This window comes from Pholis gunnellus (genome assembly GCF_910591455.1).
Source record: "Pholis gunnellus genome assembly, chromosome: 14".
Taxonomy (NCBI): Eukaryota; Metazoa; Chordata; class Actinopteri; order Perciformes; family Pholidae; genus Pholis; species Pholis gunnellus.
In genome coordinates, this window is record NC_136541.1 from 14664619 (window position 1) to 14686651 (window position 22033).

The window sequence follows — 22033 nt, forward strand, 5'->3', positions numbered from 1 at the left end:
TTATCCGAAGTCACAGCTGTTGTGTGGCTGCTTTAATCATGAAGTACGCTAGATGTAAGACAAAAACATTGCATTAGTCCCAATCTTGTCACGGCTGGAGAGAAACAGCCTGTCTCAAGTCTGTCACAACATGCTCTCTAGTTTATCGCCGTGCAAGAAACTCCCCATGGAAAATTTGGAATCTTTCCCATTGTTCCTGAAGGAACGGGGGCTTTCATATGGAAGTGGGGAACGCCAGGAAATGACAGGCATTCTTTGTGAACTATTTGAAAATAAACTTGTGGGTCCTCGCTTCCCTCTCGACAGCTAAGCAAAAACTAGAAATAAGAAGAGAGGATTATGTTCTTAAAAATCCCTCAAATGGCTTTTTTACTTTCTTATGTTTCCTGCTGCAATTTGTCCACAAAGTATATTTTCTTATTTGGCGCATTGGAGACATGCCATCAGAGTTTCAGCTAAAGAGCCTTTGTCACGGGCTTTTCACTCTTTTCTCTACAGTTTCTTGAATGGGTGCATTCTTATTTTCCTCCTTATTTGTCCTTATTTTGCCTTATCTTTCCCCCTGGCTTTATACACAACCCCGCTGCTTGAGTTCTGCTTTATGAGGTGTGACAGTGAGGTCTGGTTGCTGAGGCAGTCCGTGTGGACTGGAACTTAAGGCTTTACATTCAGCCGGCTGCGGTCGGGGTTTGGGGAGGACTTAAACTCTCTTCACCCCTATACAGTTCCTCGTATACAGGAACTGCTTTCATTCTGCTGAGCTGGCATAAAACTGCAGATTGGAAGGAGAGAAAAAAAGAAAGAAAAACAGACCTGCCTTCCTTCAACCTCGGGACCTTAATTGCATACACACAGTTGCTACCTTTTTAATAAGGAGGAAAGAGGAAGAAAAGTCAAAACAGGTGGTCATAAGCTTCTAAAATAGTTTTTTTCTTCAGTTTCAACAAGTCTAAAATCATTTTCAAAGTGTAGTTTGGTACCAGGTGTTCATAGTTGAACTTCATCCTCGTTCCTTTTGAGATTTAATAACAGGACCTTTTTTTTCTGTTTTTTTTAGTTAGTCAGTTTTGCCATACAACCCCCCCCCCCCCCCTCTCTCTCTCTGTCTCGCCTCCTCTTGTTGTTTCCCCACCAGGCCAGTGGTAGTTCCCAGGTATTTGTCCGGTGTAGCGTGGTCGGGAGGCTGGTTGTTCTGTCCTCTGTGAGACAAAGGCTGCGCGCCTCAAGAAGAGGGATGAAAGGAAACGGGGCTGTGCAGCCACTCCTTTTTACAATGGGAAACCTCCTTAGTGAGGTTGTAGAGCAAATAACCACCTTCTCTCTTCCCTTTTTTTTAACAAGCACTGAGAGTGTGTCTATCTTTTTGCGGTAGGAAGAGTGCTGTGTGTGAACATATAGATGTGTGTGTGTGTGTGTGTGTGTGTGTGTGTGTGTGTGTGTGTGTGTGTGTGTGTGCACGCGCAAAGAGGAACGGGTATCCTTTATGTCTGCATAAAAACGTTTTTTTTAGGCTTTCTCTTACTTCCACCTGCTTAGTTTGGGGCGACAGATGGTGCCTCTCTTGTTGAAGATGTTTCCCGTATTAAGGTTTGTTTTGGTTGTGGTTTAAAGAGTTACATATTGAGGAGCACAAAATAAAGCCTTTAATGATTTAAATGATTCTGGAGCAGTCCAAATTTCCTCAGCTGGGCCAAAAGTATTTTTTAGAGACAGTTTTGAAATGAAATGATTGATTATAATATGTGAATTTTTTTACTTATGCAATAGTGGCAATACCACAATTTAGCATCTATTACTTTATTCATTTACTAGTGGATAGTCTATGTTGACACGGTCATGTATTAAAGTACCGCAGGATGAAAAATATTAAAATGAAAGTGCGAGTACCTCAAAAATGTATTCATGCACGGGACTTGAGTGAAACCATGTTGTTAATTTCCATCTCCAGTTTTATCAAGGATTTATTATTCCATGTCACATTTTGTCTCGTAGTCGATAACAATAATTTGCCACATTGTTACAGATCAGTTGAACTATACGAAAACATCTCTGGCTGCTCAAACCCGCTGGCGCTCGGTCTAGTGTTATCATCTCGGGAGGTAGTCAGAGGGAGGGAGAAGAAGCCGCAGGAGTCTTTTATGGCTCCAGCTCTAGAGACAACTTGTTCTCAGGCACTTCTCTTCTGGCTCTTTTTTATGACATCATAAATTCCTCCATTTCCTCTGACCAGCCCTAGGTGGATATAAAGGACATACCTGGCCAGTAATTGTCTGTCTGGCCCTCTCATCTGTCAGTCTCCATCTACTACCGGTGACTTCCTCTAGAGCCAGACTCTCTGACTGTCTGAAGATACTCAGATACTCTTAGATCTGGACGGTGGACCAATAAAAAGCGGTTTATTTGACGAGCGAAGGGGGCAAAGAAGTTGTTACTGCATCTTTGTTGATCATTTAGGTCAGCGAGGAGAGTCAGCCTGGCACCCATGTTAGTGGCCTCTCTGCGTACATGTGCACTTTAGACCACGCTTACAACAGCCAACTCTTAGACCTGTTGATACCTTTTGTTTGTTGAAGACTGAGGATAAAGAGCAGAAAAGAACAGATTAGGGGACGAAAAAGAAGGGGTTATTTTTGGGGGGGGGGGTGGAAACAAGAAGCCCTCAGGAACATTCAGCGCCCACATTCATCCGATACACTGCTGGGGCTCCTTAGGGAGGCTGGAACAATACACGCACCAGCACGACAACATTCCTCGAGGTTAAAAAGGTCAAAGGTCACCAAACGACCCCATCCTGCCAATGCGTCCCAAGGCATTAACTTTGTGCCTTTTGTTTTTGGTTTATGTCTTCGCACTTGTAGAACAGACTCTGCACCTTGTGTTACAATGTGCCCTTTACTCTCTGATAGACTCGGTTGACACAGGGCACTTTCACGGTTTCATAATGTTTGTTAAGTCCCCCGTTGGCTCAGGTATAGATAGTTTAAATGTACAATGTGCGAGTTCTGCTACACAGGAGAAGACAATACATTTGCTAGAAGCGGCACAGACCTTCAGATTAAGTTGGATCCTTTGGTCAAGTTACACAATGTGCTTTTTTTAGAATTATGTCTGCAGCTCACGTCACATGTAATATCCCAGCCAGATGTTGGGCAAGCCCAGCTCTGTAAATGCTTGGAAAAGAACCACCACAAAGCAGTCAAACTGCAATTATCCATAGTTTGAATAGATTTTAAATGGCCACTTTATATAATGAACTCACCAGGGTCAAATATTAGGGCCGAGGGCACTGTAGGTCCTCGGAGTCATGTTTGCGCTCCCTTTTGAAAAATCCGGGTTCAGAACACCACAGCTCACTTCAAATGAAGTCTGAAGGCTGCCATTAAAGTGGAGCATATGCATGTGTAGGCATGGAGTGGCGTGTGAGGCCCCAACAGGCAGACTGCAGGTCTGTTAGTCATTACGGGTGAATGTACAGTATACACCGGAGTGGACATGCAGCTACATTAAAGTCTCGCCCACGGCCACATCAGACCACCCCAGAGACACACCACTGGCACTTCCTTCATCGCTCAGCCTTGAGGGGAAGCTTGTTTTGGGATTTCCGGACATTAATTATCTGTTGATTAGGAAACTTACTACTTGAAATCAGATTAATTGTGACTTTATATAATAGATCGTCAGATACCCAGAAAAGCTTTCTTCCGTTGTTTCCGTACACTGTAAAAAATGAGACTTGGCCTCCTAACCGTTTTGTCTTTGTCTGCTTTTGTCTTCTGCCTCTAGGTTTTCACATTGTGCCTCCTGCTTGTGACGCCATGAAGATCATTTCCATCAGGTATATACGCCACATCATCATTAAAACGGCTTCATGAAATCCTTAAGTTTCTCCATTACTGAATATCCCCCATGTGTCACATTCTTTTGTCCTCTTTCTTGGAGGAGAGGCATCACAGAAAGATGACTATAAAGCTCTCTGAATTTTATATCCTGCACACTAAATCGGCTTACAGTCGAGGAAGGAGACATCGCTCTCTATTAGTCCGCACTTAGAAATGAAAGCCTATCTGGCTGCAGCTGTGGAGGAGCTCCAAAGATGGGGACGTTTATTGTCGGGATCAAACGGAGGCCTTTTAATTTTGTCAAGCAGCTGACGCCTCTCCCCTCCCACTCTTCCAAAAAGACGCTTTTCTCGGTGATGTCGAGCGGCTTGCTCACGCAAGAGCAGGAGACGGCGAGAGTTTCATCGCAGGCAAAAAAGATAAAGTGCAGAGTTTGTTGGTGATGGGCTCAGAGAGACGAAAGGCCCGGCAGTTTGCCATATGATGTAATTATCCTGCATTTCAAAAGATTATCTCGCTCCATCAATATAGTGTTTAAATGTGTGTGAGAGTCTGTGTGTGATTTGATCTCTGGTTAGTACCCCCGGTGTAATGTTGAGACTCTGTGGCCTGCAGCTTGGCCCCCTATTTAAGCTGGGTTAGCTATGATCTCTCTCCCCCCCCCCCCCCCCCCCCCCCCCACCCCCCTCTAACCCCAATCCCTCCCCCCTCCGTGATCCCACCCTCCCGCACACACATACACACACATATACTGAGTCTCTTCACACAAAAGAAATATTCAGCTGTAGAGAGAGGGGGTCTCTCAGAGGGCGCGACATTGAATTGGGGGGGATTAAGAAGAAATGGCTGGCTGACACTGGGGTTGCCATGGCAAAGCCCCCCCCCCTTCTCTCCCTCGACCCTCCGCCTATTTTTCGTTTTAGGTCTCATTGTGGGGTGAGGTGTGTGTGTGTGTGTGTGACTGTGATAGAGAAGGGGAAATGTAATATGGCTTATGAATTTAGCCTCTTATCTGAGCTGCTTCACCGTGAGAGAAAAGAGACTTCTAGTTCACAGGCTGCAGCTCAGACACGAGAAGAAAAAAAACAGAAAAGGCTCTAAAAACCTTGTGTTTCATGTTATGTACTAAGTGGCACATTATTTATTATTTGGCTACATTTTTTTTCTTTCTACGCTCATCCAAATAAATGTGTCGATTTTTACATATTCATGAAGGAAAGGATGCGGTGAAAGAATGCGGAGGCGATAATTCAAAGACGCAGACAAAAAGCGGAACTGTCTGTTTCATGACCTTCTGAATTATAGCCGCCACACCGCCGATGCATTACTCATTCATTGTAACCAGTGCGTGTGATCATGCTAGCCTGACGTCTGCCTCGCTCAGCAGAGTAATGGATGCAGGTCTAGCCTGCTCAATGACATCAGCGCACTAAGCCGATGAAACAGTGCGATGAATGACCGTAGATCAGCGTTTACCCCTCCTGACGTCAGCCCCCCGGTCTGCGCAGGAGCGCGGCGACACTGTCGGGAGTTGTTCCCCAGCTCTGCCCTGCGTCTGACAATGGGAGCTCTCAGCCTGTGGTCGGGCGCTGGGGTCTGAAAAGCTTGGCTGCACAGTGGGACATCGCAGCATTGTTCTCCGGACTAGATGTCTATAAGAACCGTGGCAGGCTCAAAGATATTTCTCTCATGTTGTTCTGAGCAATGTCAAACCAAAGATAGAGTGTCGGGGGGGAGTAATACAAAAGTGCAGCGTCTATTTATTCTGTTTATTTAAAACATTTATATTTATTTCTTTGTGAACCGTATCTGATTAAAGCGTCGGGTCACTCGAATTTCAAAAATGTAAGCCTGGTGTTATATATATATATATATATATATATATATATGAACGCAAATATTTGTTTCATCTGTGTCGTTTATTGCATTGAAAAATTACTTTTATAAGGCCCTATGAAAACGGTTTGATTATTTAGAGTGGCTGGGACTTTGTTTCTGGAAAGAAACGTGGTTTGAATCCTAAAAAAATGTTTTCTCAACGCTGTTACATTTCACCTCTTTTATGGGGTAACATCAGAAAATCCCAGAGACGGATATATCTGAAAACCTGAGCAAAAGAAAACCAAACATTTGATGTAGCTGCTGTATCTGCAATTTTTGACAGACCCCCCCCAAAAAAAATGCTGTGCAACATCAGTGCTAGCGTCTTCCTCTTCATCTGTGTTTCAGATGCTGCTCCGGACAATTTTTGACGTGACGATGAAAGAAGGACCCGTGATTAACGAGGTGGTGGTGATGCAGTAAGGCACATCCTCTCAGTTTATGTTCCAGCTTAAACACACATGATCATGTATAACATAACCAGAACCACGTTTGCCCCGTGGACAGTGGACTCATTCTGTCGTTGTCCTGTTGCATTACATCCCTCTGCTGTGCGACCTGGCCTCTGGGGTTTGAATCACGTCCTCGGCTCTGTCCCTGTCCCCTGCCTGTCTGACTTGTCTGTTCTCCCCCCCCCCCCCCGCTACGCCCTGCCTCGTCTTGTCAGCTCGGCTCACGGTCACAGTCCTGCTTGCCTCGGTGAACATTCAACGCTGTCGGTGAGTTTTGGTATGGATCACATAAAAACCATCGACCGTTGACTGTGCCCCGAGGCTTGCCTCTGACGACGTCGGGGATGAGCAAAAAGGAAGAAAAAAAATGAACAAAAGGGCATGTGGGCGCATGCAAAAATCTAGAGAAGAAGACGCACACACACAAAAAGTGACACTCTGTTTCCGCTGTACCCAAAGACCAAAGGTCACAATCAACATTCATTGCTGTCGCTGGGTTGGACTGTGTAGAAAAGCTCGCTGAACAATGAGTGCAACTGTGGCCCAGATCTGCCTGACTCGCATCTCAGCCAATCAGCCGACCGGATGTGAAACACAGATTTCTTTATTTATATACTTCTTGTTTTTCCACTTCTATTTTCTCCTCTCCTTCTCCCTCCCCAGCGCTGGATAGTCTTCAGGGGGGGGGGTGAAAGAGAGAGAGAGAGAGAGAGTGAGAGAGAGAGAGATAGATAGAGACACAAATAGACTCCTGGCGGCTTGCATGTCCTCATCCTCCTCTCCTCTAATTGGTGGTTATGTGTGCAGCAAGGGGGAAGGAAGCGGAGTGAATGTGTAATCATTTGGAGTCTCTTCTCCTTTAGATGTTTCATCCCTCTCTTTTTTGTTTGTCTAATTATATACAGAGCTCGGTTAACTCTGTTAACTGTTCCGGCAAGAATGAGCGAGTGACAAAGGGAGAGGGAGGACAAGGGGGAAGCAAAAAAGGTGGAAAAATTACAGCCCCAGTAAAATTATTATCTAGTTTTTAGTATATTTATTCCAATATTCTCCCAGTTGTTGTTGCTGCAAATGTGCCCGTGCACAAGCCATTTGAAAAAGCAAAATTGTTTTCACCGCTCTGACTGAGGATGTCTCATTATCTTTGTTTGAGCTTCATGAGAGACTGTCTGGTTTCCTGTGTGTCTGTGTGTGTGTGTGTGTGTGTGTGTGTGTGTGTGTGTGTGTGTGTGTGTGTGTGTGTGTGTGTGCACATATGCCATGATAGAAGACCTGTCTGCTGATCTCAGAGTGCAATATGTTATTTTCTTTCGATACCAAAGCAGCCTGCTCCCTCATGGGAAAACACAAGTCTATAACCTTGTCGTCCTCCAGACGTCCGGGAGCGGCCATGCTGCTGCCATTTCCCACTGTACCCATCTGTAACAACTCTGCCACACTGTGTCCTGTGTCTGTAATTCACGTTATGTAAACACACAGCCATGTAGGAATGCGTTTGGTAAAGTATGACTGATTAATTCAATAAAGCTCTATCAGAATCCATGCATTAGTGTGTGTGATGTGATTATTTACGCTGGGCATTCCACTTATAACTCGTATTCGGTGACGTTTCCCTCCAGAATATGCTTCTGACTCCCATCTTTCCATCTAACAGGATGTACTCCCGCTGTCATTTAGTAACCCATGTCCCTCTCTCCCCAGTCTCTCTGTATTATTCATAGAAAAGCACTCTGCACACTGGTGCAGAACAGTGGAGGTGATGTAATAGTGGCTGCGAGCGTGGCTCCAGACTGTCATTTGGGATGGATCCATGCGACAGGAGAAAACGCTCATTTGTTCGGCTTTGTTGGTGTTGCCAACTCCTACGCCAACAGCTGATGGCCAATGATCGGACACGAAGCACATCCATGACAGAATTGTATATATCTTTTAGCAGTTTAAATACAGAAAGTCACATTTCAAAGACTTGAAACCCTCCCAAAATGTGCAAGTGTTCATAAGATGTTGAAAGAGAGCGGGGATGCGGCTAAAAGTCGACATCATTGATTGATGCAGCACTGAACATTGTCGTGCTGTGGGATGAACTGGGTTTACTGACAAATGGCACTGAAACAGCTAAACTTGATAAAAGTGTTGCTGAGACATTTATTTTTGTTTTATCATTTTACACGACTTCTTCTTTGAAGTGATACTACCGCCACCTAGTGTTCAAAGAGTTTATTACATAACTTCATGCACACGCGGCTCTTTAACTCTACATTGGAAGTTACATAACATAGTTCACACAGGTCATTCATTTTCACAGTACAACTTGTCTTTTCTACTACTTTGATTAAAAAAACAATGTATACATATACATACATACACTGTATATGTATGTGAATGTATATATTTTTTATTCTACTATATTTGTCCCTGTAGGGGGGAAATTTGTCTCTGCATTTGACCCATCGTGTATATAGGGAGCAGTGGGCTGCCTATGACAGGCGCCATATATATATATATATATATATATATGTAAACACATTTATATATATGCACTACTATGTTTACAACAGTATTAGTCCCTGCAGAAAATCACAACAGACCTATAATGAAACACCAGAAGCATTTAACTTCCTTACAGCTGATGTCAGCGTTTAATACCTGTTCTGCTGCGTGCTTCAGATAAACAGCTCTCACTACTTCCTCATGCTGATGTCACAGGTTTTCCACTGTCCGTTCAGCTATTTGACCTGTTTTGATTACAGGACACAAAACCTCCAGGGCTGGAATTTCTCATGGCGTCAAAATAAACAAGGAAGTTAAGATAAAAGAAGTTGAGCAAGAGTGCACCTGTGTTTATTTCAGTTCTGTGTAAAGTTTCAAGAATACATACACAGAGTAGTGTTTCCATTAAGAGACCTGTCACAACTTATTTCTTTTTTTTTCAACTTTAATGATTTTATATAAAAACAACATGTGCAAATACAACATTTTACAATAGCAAACAATATGAATATGTGAAAATAATATTATACAATGCTCTTACAACTGAGCTGATGCCTGTATTAAAATACTTTTTTTTAATTATTATCAGCAGTTTTATTAGCTTCAACCGGGAGTTTACTGAATGATAAAACTGTGGAACATCATTGGTTACTGGATAACAGGCAGATAAAGCGTTTGGGCTCCACCATCCATCTTCAAAAAGCAGAACAACTCTACTCCTGCGCTTTTGACGTCTTGATGTGAACCATTTGGGCTTTAGTTCTGCAATGACAATTGAACCAGTTATAATCAGCCATTCTCTTGTGTAAATACATTTCACAGCAGAATTAAGCTGTTTCTTTGTTCTATTGCACAATTTCTTTGCTAAAAATCTTACCCCAAACGGTTGACGTACTGCATCACCCAGTTGAGAGCAGGATTCACGCACGCTTTACCCTTCTTTGTGTGGAAACTAAAAGGTAATAAACAAAATGAACATGAGTACACTTTTAATGAATACTGGTGCTATGTCTTGTGTTATTTATGTTCTGGTTGAGAAGTAGGAGATACTCACATGATGGCATTGATATGACATGTTTCTGTGGAGGTCTGGACCGAGTACCCCTTGATTCTAGCAAATGGTATTTTGGATGTCATGTAACTTCGACAACATCCGTAATGTCCTGTGAAACAAGAAAAAAGATGATTAGATACGGAAAGGTTAAGAGAACTTTTTCTGTCTATGGCCAGATATATAGATATATATATATAGATAGATAGATAGATATACTGTATATACTTTATTCATCCCCAGGGGGGGAATTAGTTTGTTACAGCAGCAACGATATACTTCTGCAAATGAAGTAACAGAGTAAATAAAGATATTAAGTATTAAAAAATGCACAATATATAGACTAAAATAACAGAGTAGGACATATTAAATATAAGAATTTAAGAAGATAAAATAACAAAAATGCACATATACTATGAAATACAATAGTGTTAAATTAACTAACTAAAAAAACAGTATCTGAGTATGGAATTAGATAATAAACCAAGTAAAAACAATGAAAAAGAAAGAGATGGTGGAAACACAGAACATACCTGCAGATGCATTTGTTACCAGCAGACAAGCGGAGAGGAGTGTGAGCACCGCGACTGTAGCTTTGATTGACACCATGACTTTCTCTGTGTTGGCAGCAGTGACTCTGAGCTGGAGCTGTTGTCTCGTTTGTCCTCAGGTGGAGTTAGAGAGCTTGTGGTGACTGAGCTAACGATCACTGCCTCCTTTTATATTCTTCAGAGGAACGGGGAACTTCCACTGAGATCAGATGAGATCTATAGACACATCAAGTATTACACCATCATAGAAAAAAAAACCCCATCACTTTCCCCAATGAAAGAAAAAAGGGGAAGATGTGGGGAGGAATTCATCACACACACACACACACAGTAGCAGTATTGCCATTGTGAATACAATAGTGATGTAATAATTATCTGTGTGGATATTATCAAACAGATCACATCAATTTGGAAAAATTCCCAAGTAGGAAGGAATGTTTTTACGGTGTTTAAAGGTAAAGTTGCAGGGGAAGAAATAAAAAAACAACTAATATGAACATTCAGTGTTGTAATTTTCAGGATTTTACCGTCAATATAAATGAATTAATAGCACTCGCATGTTGAGTCGACCAAATATGAATATATAAATAGTTGAACATCCAATTCAACGTTAGATGGATGTTCGGTGTAATCACCACACCTTGATATAACAAAGAGTTCTGCCTACAGAGCCAGTGCGACATGGGAAGTTACGCAGGTGTGGCTCCTCTCTTTGTGCACGTACTATTTATGGCAGGATATTATTTGATCAAAGAAAACAATCGGAGATTTCAAATTTAGAGAGGATGAAGAGATGAAGTTCCACTGGAGACCTCGTTGTGCACCGCCTAGATGTGGGCCTCCATAAGTAGGTTGCTTTGAGGTTGTACTAAGGTTCTTTTCTAGGTCAGAGGAACACTTATTAACTACTCAAGAAGCATGCATCAAAGGGAAAAAGTGAAATAGGTCACGCAACGCTTAATAGCTGCATGATTGTGCATCACAAACTTTCCAGCAAAACCACACCATGATTGAAATATACTAATTTAAATAAAAACTCAACTGTAGTATTGTCTCTGATGAACTTTAGCAGTGAGACAGAGCTTACACGTAATACTCACATGCTATGTACATAATGTACATAGAGATTTATTGGTCACTGTAATCGCTCCTCCTGTTCAGACTAGACGTGAAGTGTTTCCTTTCCAGTGCGACTCAAATGTGGGTGACAGTGGACAAAATCCAAATTTCTCCTTCAGCTGAAGTTAATATAAGTTTGTTAGTCAAATGAAGTGTTCCGCTTTTAAAATAAAAGCTCCGTGAATGTACCTACGAGCATATGGGGAGTTTTGCTTTAAGACGGGCTTTAAAAAAGTAAAAAATTAATTAAAAAAAATCTTTCCATGAATGTAAGGGATATTTTAAGAATCCAGGTTTCTGTGAGAAGAAGACATCAAAAGACATCTACTCACAGAAAGAAGAAGAGGGCTTAAGCCGACAGCTCCGCTGTGATCTTTCAGTATGCCTTTTCACAGCCCACTCCAAACCAGTCACACGCGCTGAGACGAAACACAGAAATGCAGAGAATTAACCAAAGCAGTTTGAAATTACCAAAAATTCCTTTAGGACCCTTTTGCTAATAATGCGAAGTTGATTGATTGTTCTGTCCTATTGTCCCAGTAAGCCATGACAGCGTGACAGTGAACCAGCATGAACAGAACCAGGACCCTGAAACTAAAGCAGCTAAAATGACCCAGTCACTCATCTTATACTGAGATGTGTCAAGATGTCTCTTTCTTTCTCATAGACTGTATGTAATTCTGTCCTTAAATGAATGCTTGGTAATCATATCTGCATCATCTCAACGTTTACAAATTTGTATGAGCGATGGCGACGTGGTATATTAACCAGGAGTGCCCACTGACACATTATAGAAATCGCTATAAATGGTAATTTGATGTGAGGACAATAAATACAATGAAAACGTTGTACGGTCATAAATTGCAAACGATGTCTTTTCTATGCTGCCTCATCATGTTGCTGAAAAAAGGTCAGCAGGATGTCGTGCAGTGAGGTAGGGGTTTGAGGTTCCTGTCAAACCTTTCTATTGCACGTTCTATAATTCTGGTTCTCAGTTCTCTCTTGAGCAATAGATACCGATCTCAATGAGTCTACCATGTTACCAGTTCTGTAAGAAGTATATCGATATTGTACTTGGCAAATACCCAACATAAAATACTTTGTTCTAATACTCTGTTCAAACTGTTAAGTTAAGTAAAACTATTCTAAAAGTATCATCAGCATATACAGTAAAAACATCAAGAGTAAAGGTACGCAGAACCGCTTCTGACAGAGTCATATTATTGTTATCGTAAAAATGATCCGCATCATACACAGTTGGGTAGTTTTAACTATGAAAATATGTCATATTGTATAAAATGATCACCTGTATTGTGTGACATTTGAATCTGCAAAACAGTAGAGAAGAATAAAGTAGTATTAGATTGAGGGTAAACAAGTACAAATACCTCAAATGTGTAGGGATATTTGAGTACAGTACTTGAGTGAATTAGTACGTAGTTACATTCCACGTCTGCTTATTAAATAAAGTTATAAAATAATGCAATTTGAAAGGAACTGATTTAATAGTGTTTACATTCAAAGGAATGAACACCATTTATTGTTCTGTACAAACTTTTTTGTAGTATTAATCCTCAACATAACAACATGCAGGCATCTTTAAAAAGAAGTGTTGCACATGTACAGTATACTTCATCTCTTAATTGTTCTCTAGTGATCCAGAGAAAAGGGGGTTTTGTACCACTATTGTGATTCAAAGTACGCAATGCCCACACTTCCCGCTTGACCCAGATATGTTACAGCATCGGTATTTCCAGAAGTACTTCCTTGCTCTGTGGTGGGACATTAACTTTGGCATTTGATATTTAAACTTTACTGAGACTAACCCTATCAGCTCATTACGTCTGAGAATCCAAATCAGAAAACCGATATCCTGCTGAAGAAAAGCTGCGTGAGGATGGCGAAGCTTACTGTGCTTACTGAGCTTACTCTGTTATACTGGTGCTGCTGGTGCTGCTGAGTGACAGCAGTAAGTGACTTCAGCTACTATTCACTGCACATGATACTTATTTATTTAGGAGATTACCAGTTGTTGTGAAATGTCTGAAATACTACAAAATCCAGAAGGTCACAGATCACTGCAACATTAAGCCAATAATGTAAGAATCATTAACCAGTGCTTCAGAAGAAACACACACTACTATAACAAACAGAGATGTTGGCTCTGCCATTGTAATGCCTTAACTTCTTTTGTTGTCTTAATACAGTTTCAAGACTTTGAAAAACAGACTTCTCTGCGCTGATCCTGAAAGAAAATGGGTGAAAGATGCCATGAAGTCTGTACCAGAGTAAGTTCATCTCGGTATTCAACAAATGTCTGAGCTAAAACACAGAACAGGCATCAATATTGAGTCAAGATGCAACAATCTGTGACTGTGACTCAATGTGACGTTTTCCTTTTTGTCTCTCCAACTAGAAAACATTGAACAGCATTTTAACTCGTGGGGATCACCTGAGGAAGTCAGCTAAAGGACACAAAGATATACAAGAAGAATTAAATGTATTGTTTCAAAGTCAGTTAATATATTTTTGTACTACTTTAAAGCCAATAAAAACTGTATTTTTGCATTCACTTTTTCTGTGTTCATCTATCCAAGTACCTGAATCTGATGTTTTAAATAGAAATGATAAAAATCCATCTGTATATTTTTTGCTGAAATGAACAAGCATTAGGAGTACTCAAGGATCCAAAGTAAAAACCCTTTTTGATCGGCTGAGGGAGGAAAGGAAGGAAAGAATGACAAAAGAGAAGAAGAAATAATTGAAGGACTGAATACACTGATAGACAAAAGGAAAACACAAGAAAGACATGAAAGAAAGAAAGAACGATGGGGAGAAAACACGGACATGCAATTGCCAGTAATACTAAGGACAGTGCTTGAGTTTACATATCCTCAGTTGCCACTTAACCATATTGCAGTCTACGACAACAACCCTGCAATAAACCCCAACGTTATGGAGGTTCGCTTCTTGAAACTGTGTTTAATTGCTGCATTTACTGTATTCCTCATATTTAGTCTACACTCACTGATAATAAAAACAACAGGAGGACAACATGCATCACTTAGTATAACGCAATGCAATTCACAACAGCACCACAAACTACATCCTCCAACATCACCATGGAATTTAATTTTTACATTACAATTAAGGTAGGATTTATTGCAGGGTTGTTATATTATAATATGATACATATATTTATATATATATCTATATCTATAGATATAGATATAGATATAGATATAGATATAGATATAGATATAGATATACATAAAATATAATTAGGCTGCATTAGTTTTAGCCAGATGTGCCTGATTAATAATAATAATAATATATTTTCATCCGTACAAACAGCGGTCCACCGTGTGTAATTCCCGATACCGACAGTAGGTGGCGGGCGTGTTCAGCTGCACAGGAAGGATTCACTTTATGAATGAACTGCTGGACGTCCAGGCGGAAGAGACTTTACGTGTATTTATACTCAGCAAGAATGACGCACCTGGTTTGTATGTATAACTGTTCATCATAATGACACCTGTCGTGCTTTTGGGTGAAATAAAACTCGATGTAATCATGGTTGTTGTGGCTGTGAAACCACGATAAGATGGAGCGATACGGAGATACGATGCTACTACATGTGTGCAGGTTAAGCTAGCTGGAGCTAACGGTTAGCTGCTGTGTTGTCATGAAGAACGAATGCTTCAAAGAGGAGAAAGGTAAGAAACAGAAACACAGAGGTGCCCCACACAATTACCTGCAATTACCTGTAATATTACAGTTTGGTTTGGAGACATATTCATAAAGCTTTCCTTTATATTTCCCTGTTATTACGGTTCTGGGTAACAGTTCATATTTGTCTTTTATCACTTAAGCTAGGCGAATAACCAAAGTATGATTCCCCCTAAAACTACATGCATACAATGTTGTTACAATATATATTCATTGTAACATTTTATTATACACATATTTGTGGATTATGAGGGAAGGTGAACTGATATTGTTTGATTTGTTTCTGTCATAAATAAAATACACATAACACACTTGAAGTATTCACAAACTAACTTCATGGTCACAGGTAAATAGAGTTAAACTACCTACATCTACATCAGGTTGCATCTTTCTGTTGATGGTCTTTGCACCGAACCACAAATAAACAAACTCTCATTCATATTTAATCTAACTTTGTTTTTAGGTGTAATGCATGTGTGAAGTGTACAAAGAGGCCGTGAGGATGGTCACAGCTGGCTGAGGTTCACCCACGGACCCATCAGGTTCGATCCAGGTTGAAAAGAAGCAGGAGCCATGAAAGAAGCAGGTGGAGCAGAGCGTGGAGGCGAGGCTTTGTTTGAGGACCAGGACTTCCCCTCGGACGACGCCTCCCTGTTCTCTGACAGCTCCACGCCCATCGCCCGGCTGCAGGGTGAAATCTCCTGGAGACGCCCGCAGGTCAGACCCAGTGCTAAGAGGAAGTGGGAAATGCCGTCGGGTATTCCTTGTGCGTTTTGTTTTGTCAGAGATTGAATGTTGCATCACCTGTCACAGGTTGATCTGTTCAACCACGGAAGGATTACCCTCATCAGGTGGTTGATTGGATTATGAAAGAGTGCTTACAGGTTACAAAAAGCAAATATATATAGTAAAAGACATATGTTTTTTATTTAATTGTTTATCATCTTGCAACTCGAGGAAACTGATTGGGTGACAACCAATATTTATGAGGCCCTGGCCTTCATGTTGACATCTTCTCTTAACTCATTTCTGCACCTTGTTTTTTTTTCAACTCTCCAAAACCCAAATCCCAGAGTTATTGCAAGTCTTCTTTAAGTGTGTTTTTCTCCATTTCTGTCTTCTTTTACACCTCCAGGAGATCTGCCAGTCGCCAGTTCTCTTCCCTGACAACGTCAGCCTGGGTCATGCAAAGCAAGGCTTATTAGGAGACTGCTGGTTTCTCTGTGCCTGCACCTTCCTGCTCAAGAACAAACAGCTACTGAACAAGGTAGAGCAACAACTGTATTGTCATTCAGAGTTCAATAGATGTTAATGATCTACGGCTCTGGCCCAGTGATTAGACTCGGTTGCATTGACTGTGTAAGTCATGAGCATGTTGTCTGCGGTGTGTCCTATACTGCTGTGTTGATCTGTGACTCTCTGCAGGTGTTGCCTCCAGAGCAGCCCCAGTGGGACGACAGCAGGTACAGGGGCTCCTTCCAGTTTTGTTTTTGGCAGCAGGGACACTGGACAGAAGTGACCATCGACGACCGCCTGCCCTGTATCAATTCCACTCTCTGCTTCTCACGCTGCCACTCCCCCACTGCTTTTTGGGTTGCCCTGTTGGAGAAAGCCTACGCCAAGTAAGTAACGCGTGGAATTTCCCATCTTATCTCTATCCTACTTTGAACAACACCATGAACCAACTACGTGTTTAGTGAAGTTTTGAAATCCCGTTTCCTGTTTTCCTTCCTTCCTCTTCAGGATTCATGGCTCATATGAGCGACTGTGGGCAGGGCAGGTGTCCGAGGCCCTGGTGGATTTTACCGGGGGCCTGGCTGAACGCTGGAGCTTGGGAGAGGCAGAGGAGGACCAGCAGCAGCAGCAGCGACCAGAACAAGACAGCGACCAGGTCAGGGGGAGAATCCTGGACCTGAACCTTCTGCTTCCAGTGAAAGACGAGTGTGCGGTTAGCTGCTCCACTCACAGCAGCCCAGGAGGTCAGAAAGAAGTTGTTTTCTTGCAGATACAAGCGATGTTGATCCTGTGTCACATCACCTGATGACCTCGATGACTGTTGCAGGTGCCAGTGAGCTGGGTCAGTACCATGCGATGACTGTCATGGAGTGGTTGGATGTCCAGATGGTGTCAGGGAGCAAAGTACTGATGCTCAGGATCAGAAACCCCTGGGGAAGATGCTGCTGGGGAGGGGCCTGGATAGGGAGGTAGGCGTGTGTGTCATAGTTAAGATTAAGAGATGAGCCTTCAGCCCACGGTCATTGCCGTGTGTGTGACCTATGCGTTGACAATGTAATTATATCTCAGTGTTATTGAATGATGATATATGAGTGGTTTATCTGATCAAGTGTGCACCAAGGCTCAGCACTCTGAAAGTCCAGAGAAAATGCACTAAAGCACCTCGCGGACATGATTTAGTTACTCGCATGTACGCACCTTTTTAAAATCCACAAGTCTGCCATTTAGATTCAGCCCCAGTCTGCAGTCACTCGGTCTACGTCTTTGTCTGCAGTGGTTTGGCTTGGAGTTCTGTCGACCCCGTTTCTGCGTTGGACCTACAAGCCAGGGTTGCGCAGGGCGAGTTCTGGTTGGATGAAACCGAATTTCTGTCCCAGTTTGATGATGTCACAGTGGGCTACCCCATCAGTGATGAGGGCCACCTAAAGAGCATCTATACCGGTGATTCCCTTAATTCGCACAAGACTGTTTTAAACTGACTTTGACCTCCTCGTCGCCCCTTTTTTAAAACCTTGCCACGCTCCTCTCCGACAGGAAATCTGCTGACACACAACCATCAGCTGGCGGGCCGGTGGACGAAAGGGCACTCCGCCGGGGGCAGCCGAAACAGCAGCGGCTACGGCAGCAACCCAAAGTTCTGGCTCAAAGTGTGCGAGAGAGGAGAGGTGCTGGTGTCCCTGCTACAGCATCGAAAATGGAGACGCACAGAGCAATGCGCACAAACGGCACTGGAGGATAGCAACAACACAACACACCAGCGCTACCAGGCTATTGCTCTACACATGTGGAAGGTCTGTGCTCTCACTTCTAGGAAAAAATAACTAGTAAATGTTTGTGTCTTTACATCGTGTCACTCGCATGTTTCTGTCAATAGGTGGAGAAGAGGCGTTTTAATCTGAGCCGGATGTTGAACAAAGCTCCCTGTGCTTCTACTCACTGCCATGCCTACGAGAGAGAGGTGGTCCTCCGTGAGCAGCTGGAGCCCGGACACTACCTGCTGATCCCCAGCACCTACCAGCCAGGAGCTGAGGCCCGCTTCCTCATCAGGGCCTTTTCCTCCTCTTCCACATCCCTCAGGTAAGGACCAGTGTACAGATGGAGAAAGGCAGCAAGCTCGTCCCATCTATGTGAACGTTATGGGGAAACATGCAGCGCATCCAGATTATGTTTGTTTTTCATAATAACGTTTGAACTTACAGATCAAAGAGATTTACTGTATTTCCATCTTTAAAAAGTTAAGGTACTTTTAGAGATATGTGTAATGTTGTTTCTTTGGAGCCCAAAAGGTGTCATAGAGAGAGGGGGGGGGGACTAATTGGTTTCTCAAATCAGTAAAATTAGATGCACAAATGAACAGAGCTGAACAGAAATTGTTAAACAATAGGTTACACAATATCTGCTTTCATTCGTTGTGTTGTGTTATCTTTAACATCCCTTAAATGAACTCAGAGCATATCTATTGGCCAGGAGATGGCTCACGCACAGCCATGTGAACAAAACACAGAGAAGCTCGGATTACATTATTATTATATTAACATCATTATTATTGCATCATTACTATATCTTTACATAGCAGATAGTTGTTTGATGCTTTACTAATGCTTTGAATATCAAATGTAGCACCCGGCCTTACGCATATGTTATCATCACCATTGTTAAATGTGTTCTTTATATTTGTGTGCATGATTTATTAATTTGAGATCACGATTTATGCGTCACTAGTGCACTGCCTGTTCAACACGTGACTGTTCAGAATACAGGCCTCCTGTAACCGCTCGCTTCCTGAAGTAGATCTCTAGTCTCTAAGGTCTTACTTCAGCGATTCTTGAATGTAGAGCGACGGAGAGTGAGCTATACCCAGAATGCTTTTGGGTGGTCCCCTCTCGTTACACCACGCAGTGTGTACGTAATGCACTTCTACTGCATTTGTCCCGTAGATCTCAAAAGCTCACACTTGACACTTGTACTTTCTTGGGTCCTCAGCTAAACACCCGCCGAGTGTGAAGTCCATCGGACGAACGGTTGTTGATAAAATCAAATGACACACACAGAGACTTTCTGTGGTCATGATGTCTCTTATAAAAATGAATGACAGCAAGTAAACAGTGACATCTGCTGGTTAATTTCTTTAATGTATTTTCCTACTTCCGTGTTTCGCCACGTGAAGTGCTGTGCTCAATGGAAGTTTTCCTGACATGACAATGTTGGTGTCCTCCTCAGTGCCCTGAAAAGCCCAGCACCTACACTGCCATTGACAACCGATGGAGAGTGGGAGACCAGTTACTTCCGGGGCTCGTGGGCGGAGGGAAGGACAGCCGGAGGAAGCAGGAATTTCCCGTCTCACTGGCAGAACCCCTGCTTCCCTTTTACAATGTGTGATGAGTCAGCAGTGACGTCAGGAGTTAATATCAGGATTAACCTGCACCAGAGCCGCCCTGACACGGATCTTCACCCTATTGGCTTTCACATATACAAGGTCAGTGAAACATTCAGGGAGAGTACCGGCGTCATTTAGAAGTACGGGGCCATTCACCTCTGTGAACATGCAACCTCAGTCATTCATCAACGTTTCAATAAACATCAATGTGAAAGTGCCAGGGTTAGCTCAGCAAATCATTAGCATTTGTAGCCCTGACGCAATTAAAAACAGATAAACACATTCAAATAAGATCATTTATGTATACTTTTGTCTTAATGAACTTTGCAAAGATATCTGTATTATAATTATTATCTGCTGTAAAGACGAATGGATGTAATTACACAGCATTTGATCATCACTGTGCATCCAGTTTCCAGAAGGGGGGTCTGAGCAGACGCTACCAAGGGACGAGGATCCAGCTGCCAGTTGTGTCCCTCACTGCTACACCCAGGATGTGAGTCTGGCCTGCTGTCTTTCTCCCGGAGACTACACCATAGTGCCGTCCACCTATCAGCCCGACTGCTCAGCAAACTTCACCCTCAGCCTGGCTCGCAGAATACACAGGTGGGCTCTCTTCCTGTCATTAGAACGGGATTACACAGCTTATAGCAGTATCTTATAATGTTGTTGTTGTTGTCAGAAATGATAATGGATGTGTGTCTCTTTCAGGAAGGTGGTGAAGAGCCAGGAGAGACTGGGAAGAGCCATTCAGGAGGTCAGTGCATTGAAGTAACTTATTATTGTGCAGCGCTAAATGTGGGAAAGACGACGCTCGCCGATGAGTCTTCTTTATTTCACCAAATGCTTCATCATTGTGATTTACAGGCTCTGTAAACACAGAACCTTCATACTCTACAATAAAGCAGAATCTTTATCAGTCACCCAATGACAGACAGACACATAGATGGCTAAAGGATGCTGCACATTTAATAGACAACAAATGAATCAAAAACATCAATCTATAGCTGAATCCTACCTTTTTTAAAGCCACATTGTAAAGTGTGTGATTGTGCTCAGATGACGGCAGCGCTGAATAATCGCTCTGTCTTGCTTTTGTCTCTTTCTGGGCGGCAGATCTCTCACATCTCTGTGATGCAAAGCTAGTTCTCTGGGACTGTTGCTGCTCCACTGACGTCGGCTCACCTCCCGGTGCCTCTTGGCCCATGATGAAAGAACCAGTTCTCCCATCCACCCTCACCACGGAGGCTGTGTGTGTGTGTGTGTGTGTGTGTGCATGTATGTGTATGTATTTGTACCACTAGTGGCTGAGAAGGCAGGCAGGCAGATTTAGTGGGAATGTGTGTGTCGGGAATCCTGGAAACCCCTTTATTCTGAACCGCTGAGGCTCAGGGCTGATGGGCAGCCACACACTCATCGGCGATTAGGACATCAGAGGTTGTCGGTGGGCTGGGCTGCTAATGAAGTATGACGGGACTTGGTGGTGTAAACAAACAGCCGCAATTGAAGAGGGCCGCCGCTGCTCTTGCTCATTCACTCACTGGTACGCCTGCCGGCCTGGAACAAAGGGTCCTCTCATGAAGGTCCTCGCAGAGGCACAGGGGGCAAGGGGCGAGGGGTTGGTCTCTGACAGCAGAGCCAACCAAACCACACCACACCATAACGTGCCATACCATGCCAGAGCCATCCTCCCGTCCCTCACCCACAAACACTCGACTCCTTACCTAGCCTCTATGGTTTGTCTCAAGACACAGACAGTTTCTTTTTCAGTCCTCATTCCCAAACATGCTCACCAGGCTGGACCCAAAGAAGTCCACTTTGTTCCTGACTCCATCCTCAACCCCCCTCCCCCCGACTCCCTTTTTGTCCCCTCCAGACTCGGTCCACGGCTCTGCCTGGACCTGAACAGAGCCATGGTTTGAAGTTGCCGCAAGAACAGATGACAAGCGGATGGATGGAAGTGATGAAACGAGGGATGCGGCACATCAGAGGAGGCCGCTTCATGAAAAGAGGCCGCCAGCCCTTGTTGTGTTGAGGCTGCGTATGTGTGTTGGTGTGTCTGCCTGCTCGTAGCCATGTCTGTGTCGAAGTCACAGGGTTTTCTGATGATTCATTAGACCCAGTGTTAACAGAGACTTTTACTAAGCTATAATTAACTGATTAGAGTGGTACAGTGATGTGTATTTATTATGATTGGGAGTTAAACACGATGAATAAAATGTTAAAAGATAAGTTGGTGCTGATATGTCCCATATTTTTTTATGTGATTTTAGCTTTATATTTGGATTTCCAGTGAGTATAAATGAATT

At 42.9% G+C, this 22033-nt stretch overlaps 2 protein-coding genes across 2 annotated transcripts; one reads left to right on the top strand and one right to left on the bottom strand.

Annotated features, from left to right (window-relative positions):
• Positions 1-9105: 9105 nt before the first annotated feature.
• Positions 9106-10373, bottom strand: LOC306705806 (C-C motif chemokine 20-like). The gene is made up of 4 exons (XM_079172662.1): positions 10247-10373; positions 9717-9825; positions 9540-9614; positions 9106-9424 (listed from the first exon to the last, which is right to left on the bottom strand). Exons 1-4 carry the CDS (start codon positions 10320-10322, stop codon positions 9376-9378), a joined length of 309 nt encoding a protein of 102 aa, XP_079028788.1. The 5' UTR covers positions 10323-10373; the 3' UTR covers positions 9106-9375.
• Positions 10374-14946: 4573 nt separating this feature from the next.
• capn10 (calpain 10) lies at positions 14947-21939 on the top strand. Its single transcript, XM_079173795.1, has 13 exons — positions 14947-15099; positions 15576-15829; positions 16248-16379; positions 16538-16734; positions 16856-17091; positions 17175-17316; positions 17622-17788; positions 17882-18138; positions 18222-18424; positions 19568-19823; positions 20137-20330; positions 20436-20481; positions 20841-21939. Exons 2-13 carry the CDS (start codon positions 15686-15688, stop codon positions 20868-20870), a joined length of 2004 nt encoding a protein of 667 aa, XP_079029921.1. The 5' UTR covers positions 14947-15099; positions 15576-15685; the 3' UTR covers positions 20871-21939.
• Positions 21940-22033: the final 94 nt, after the last annotated feature.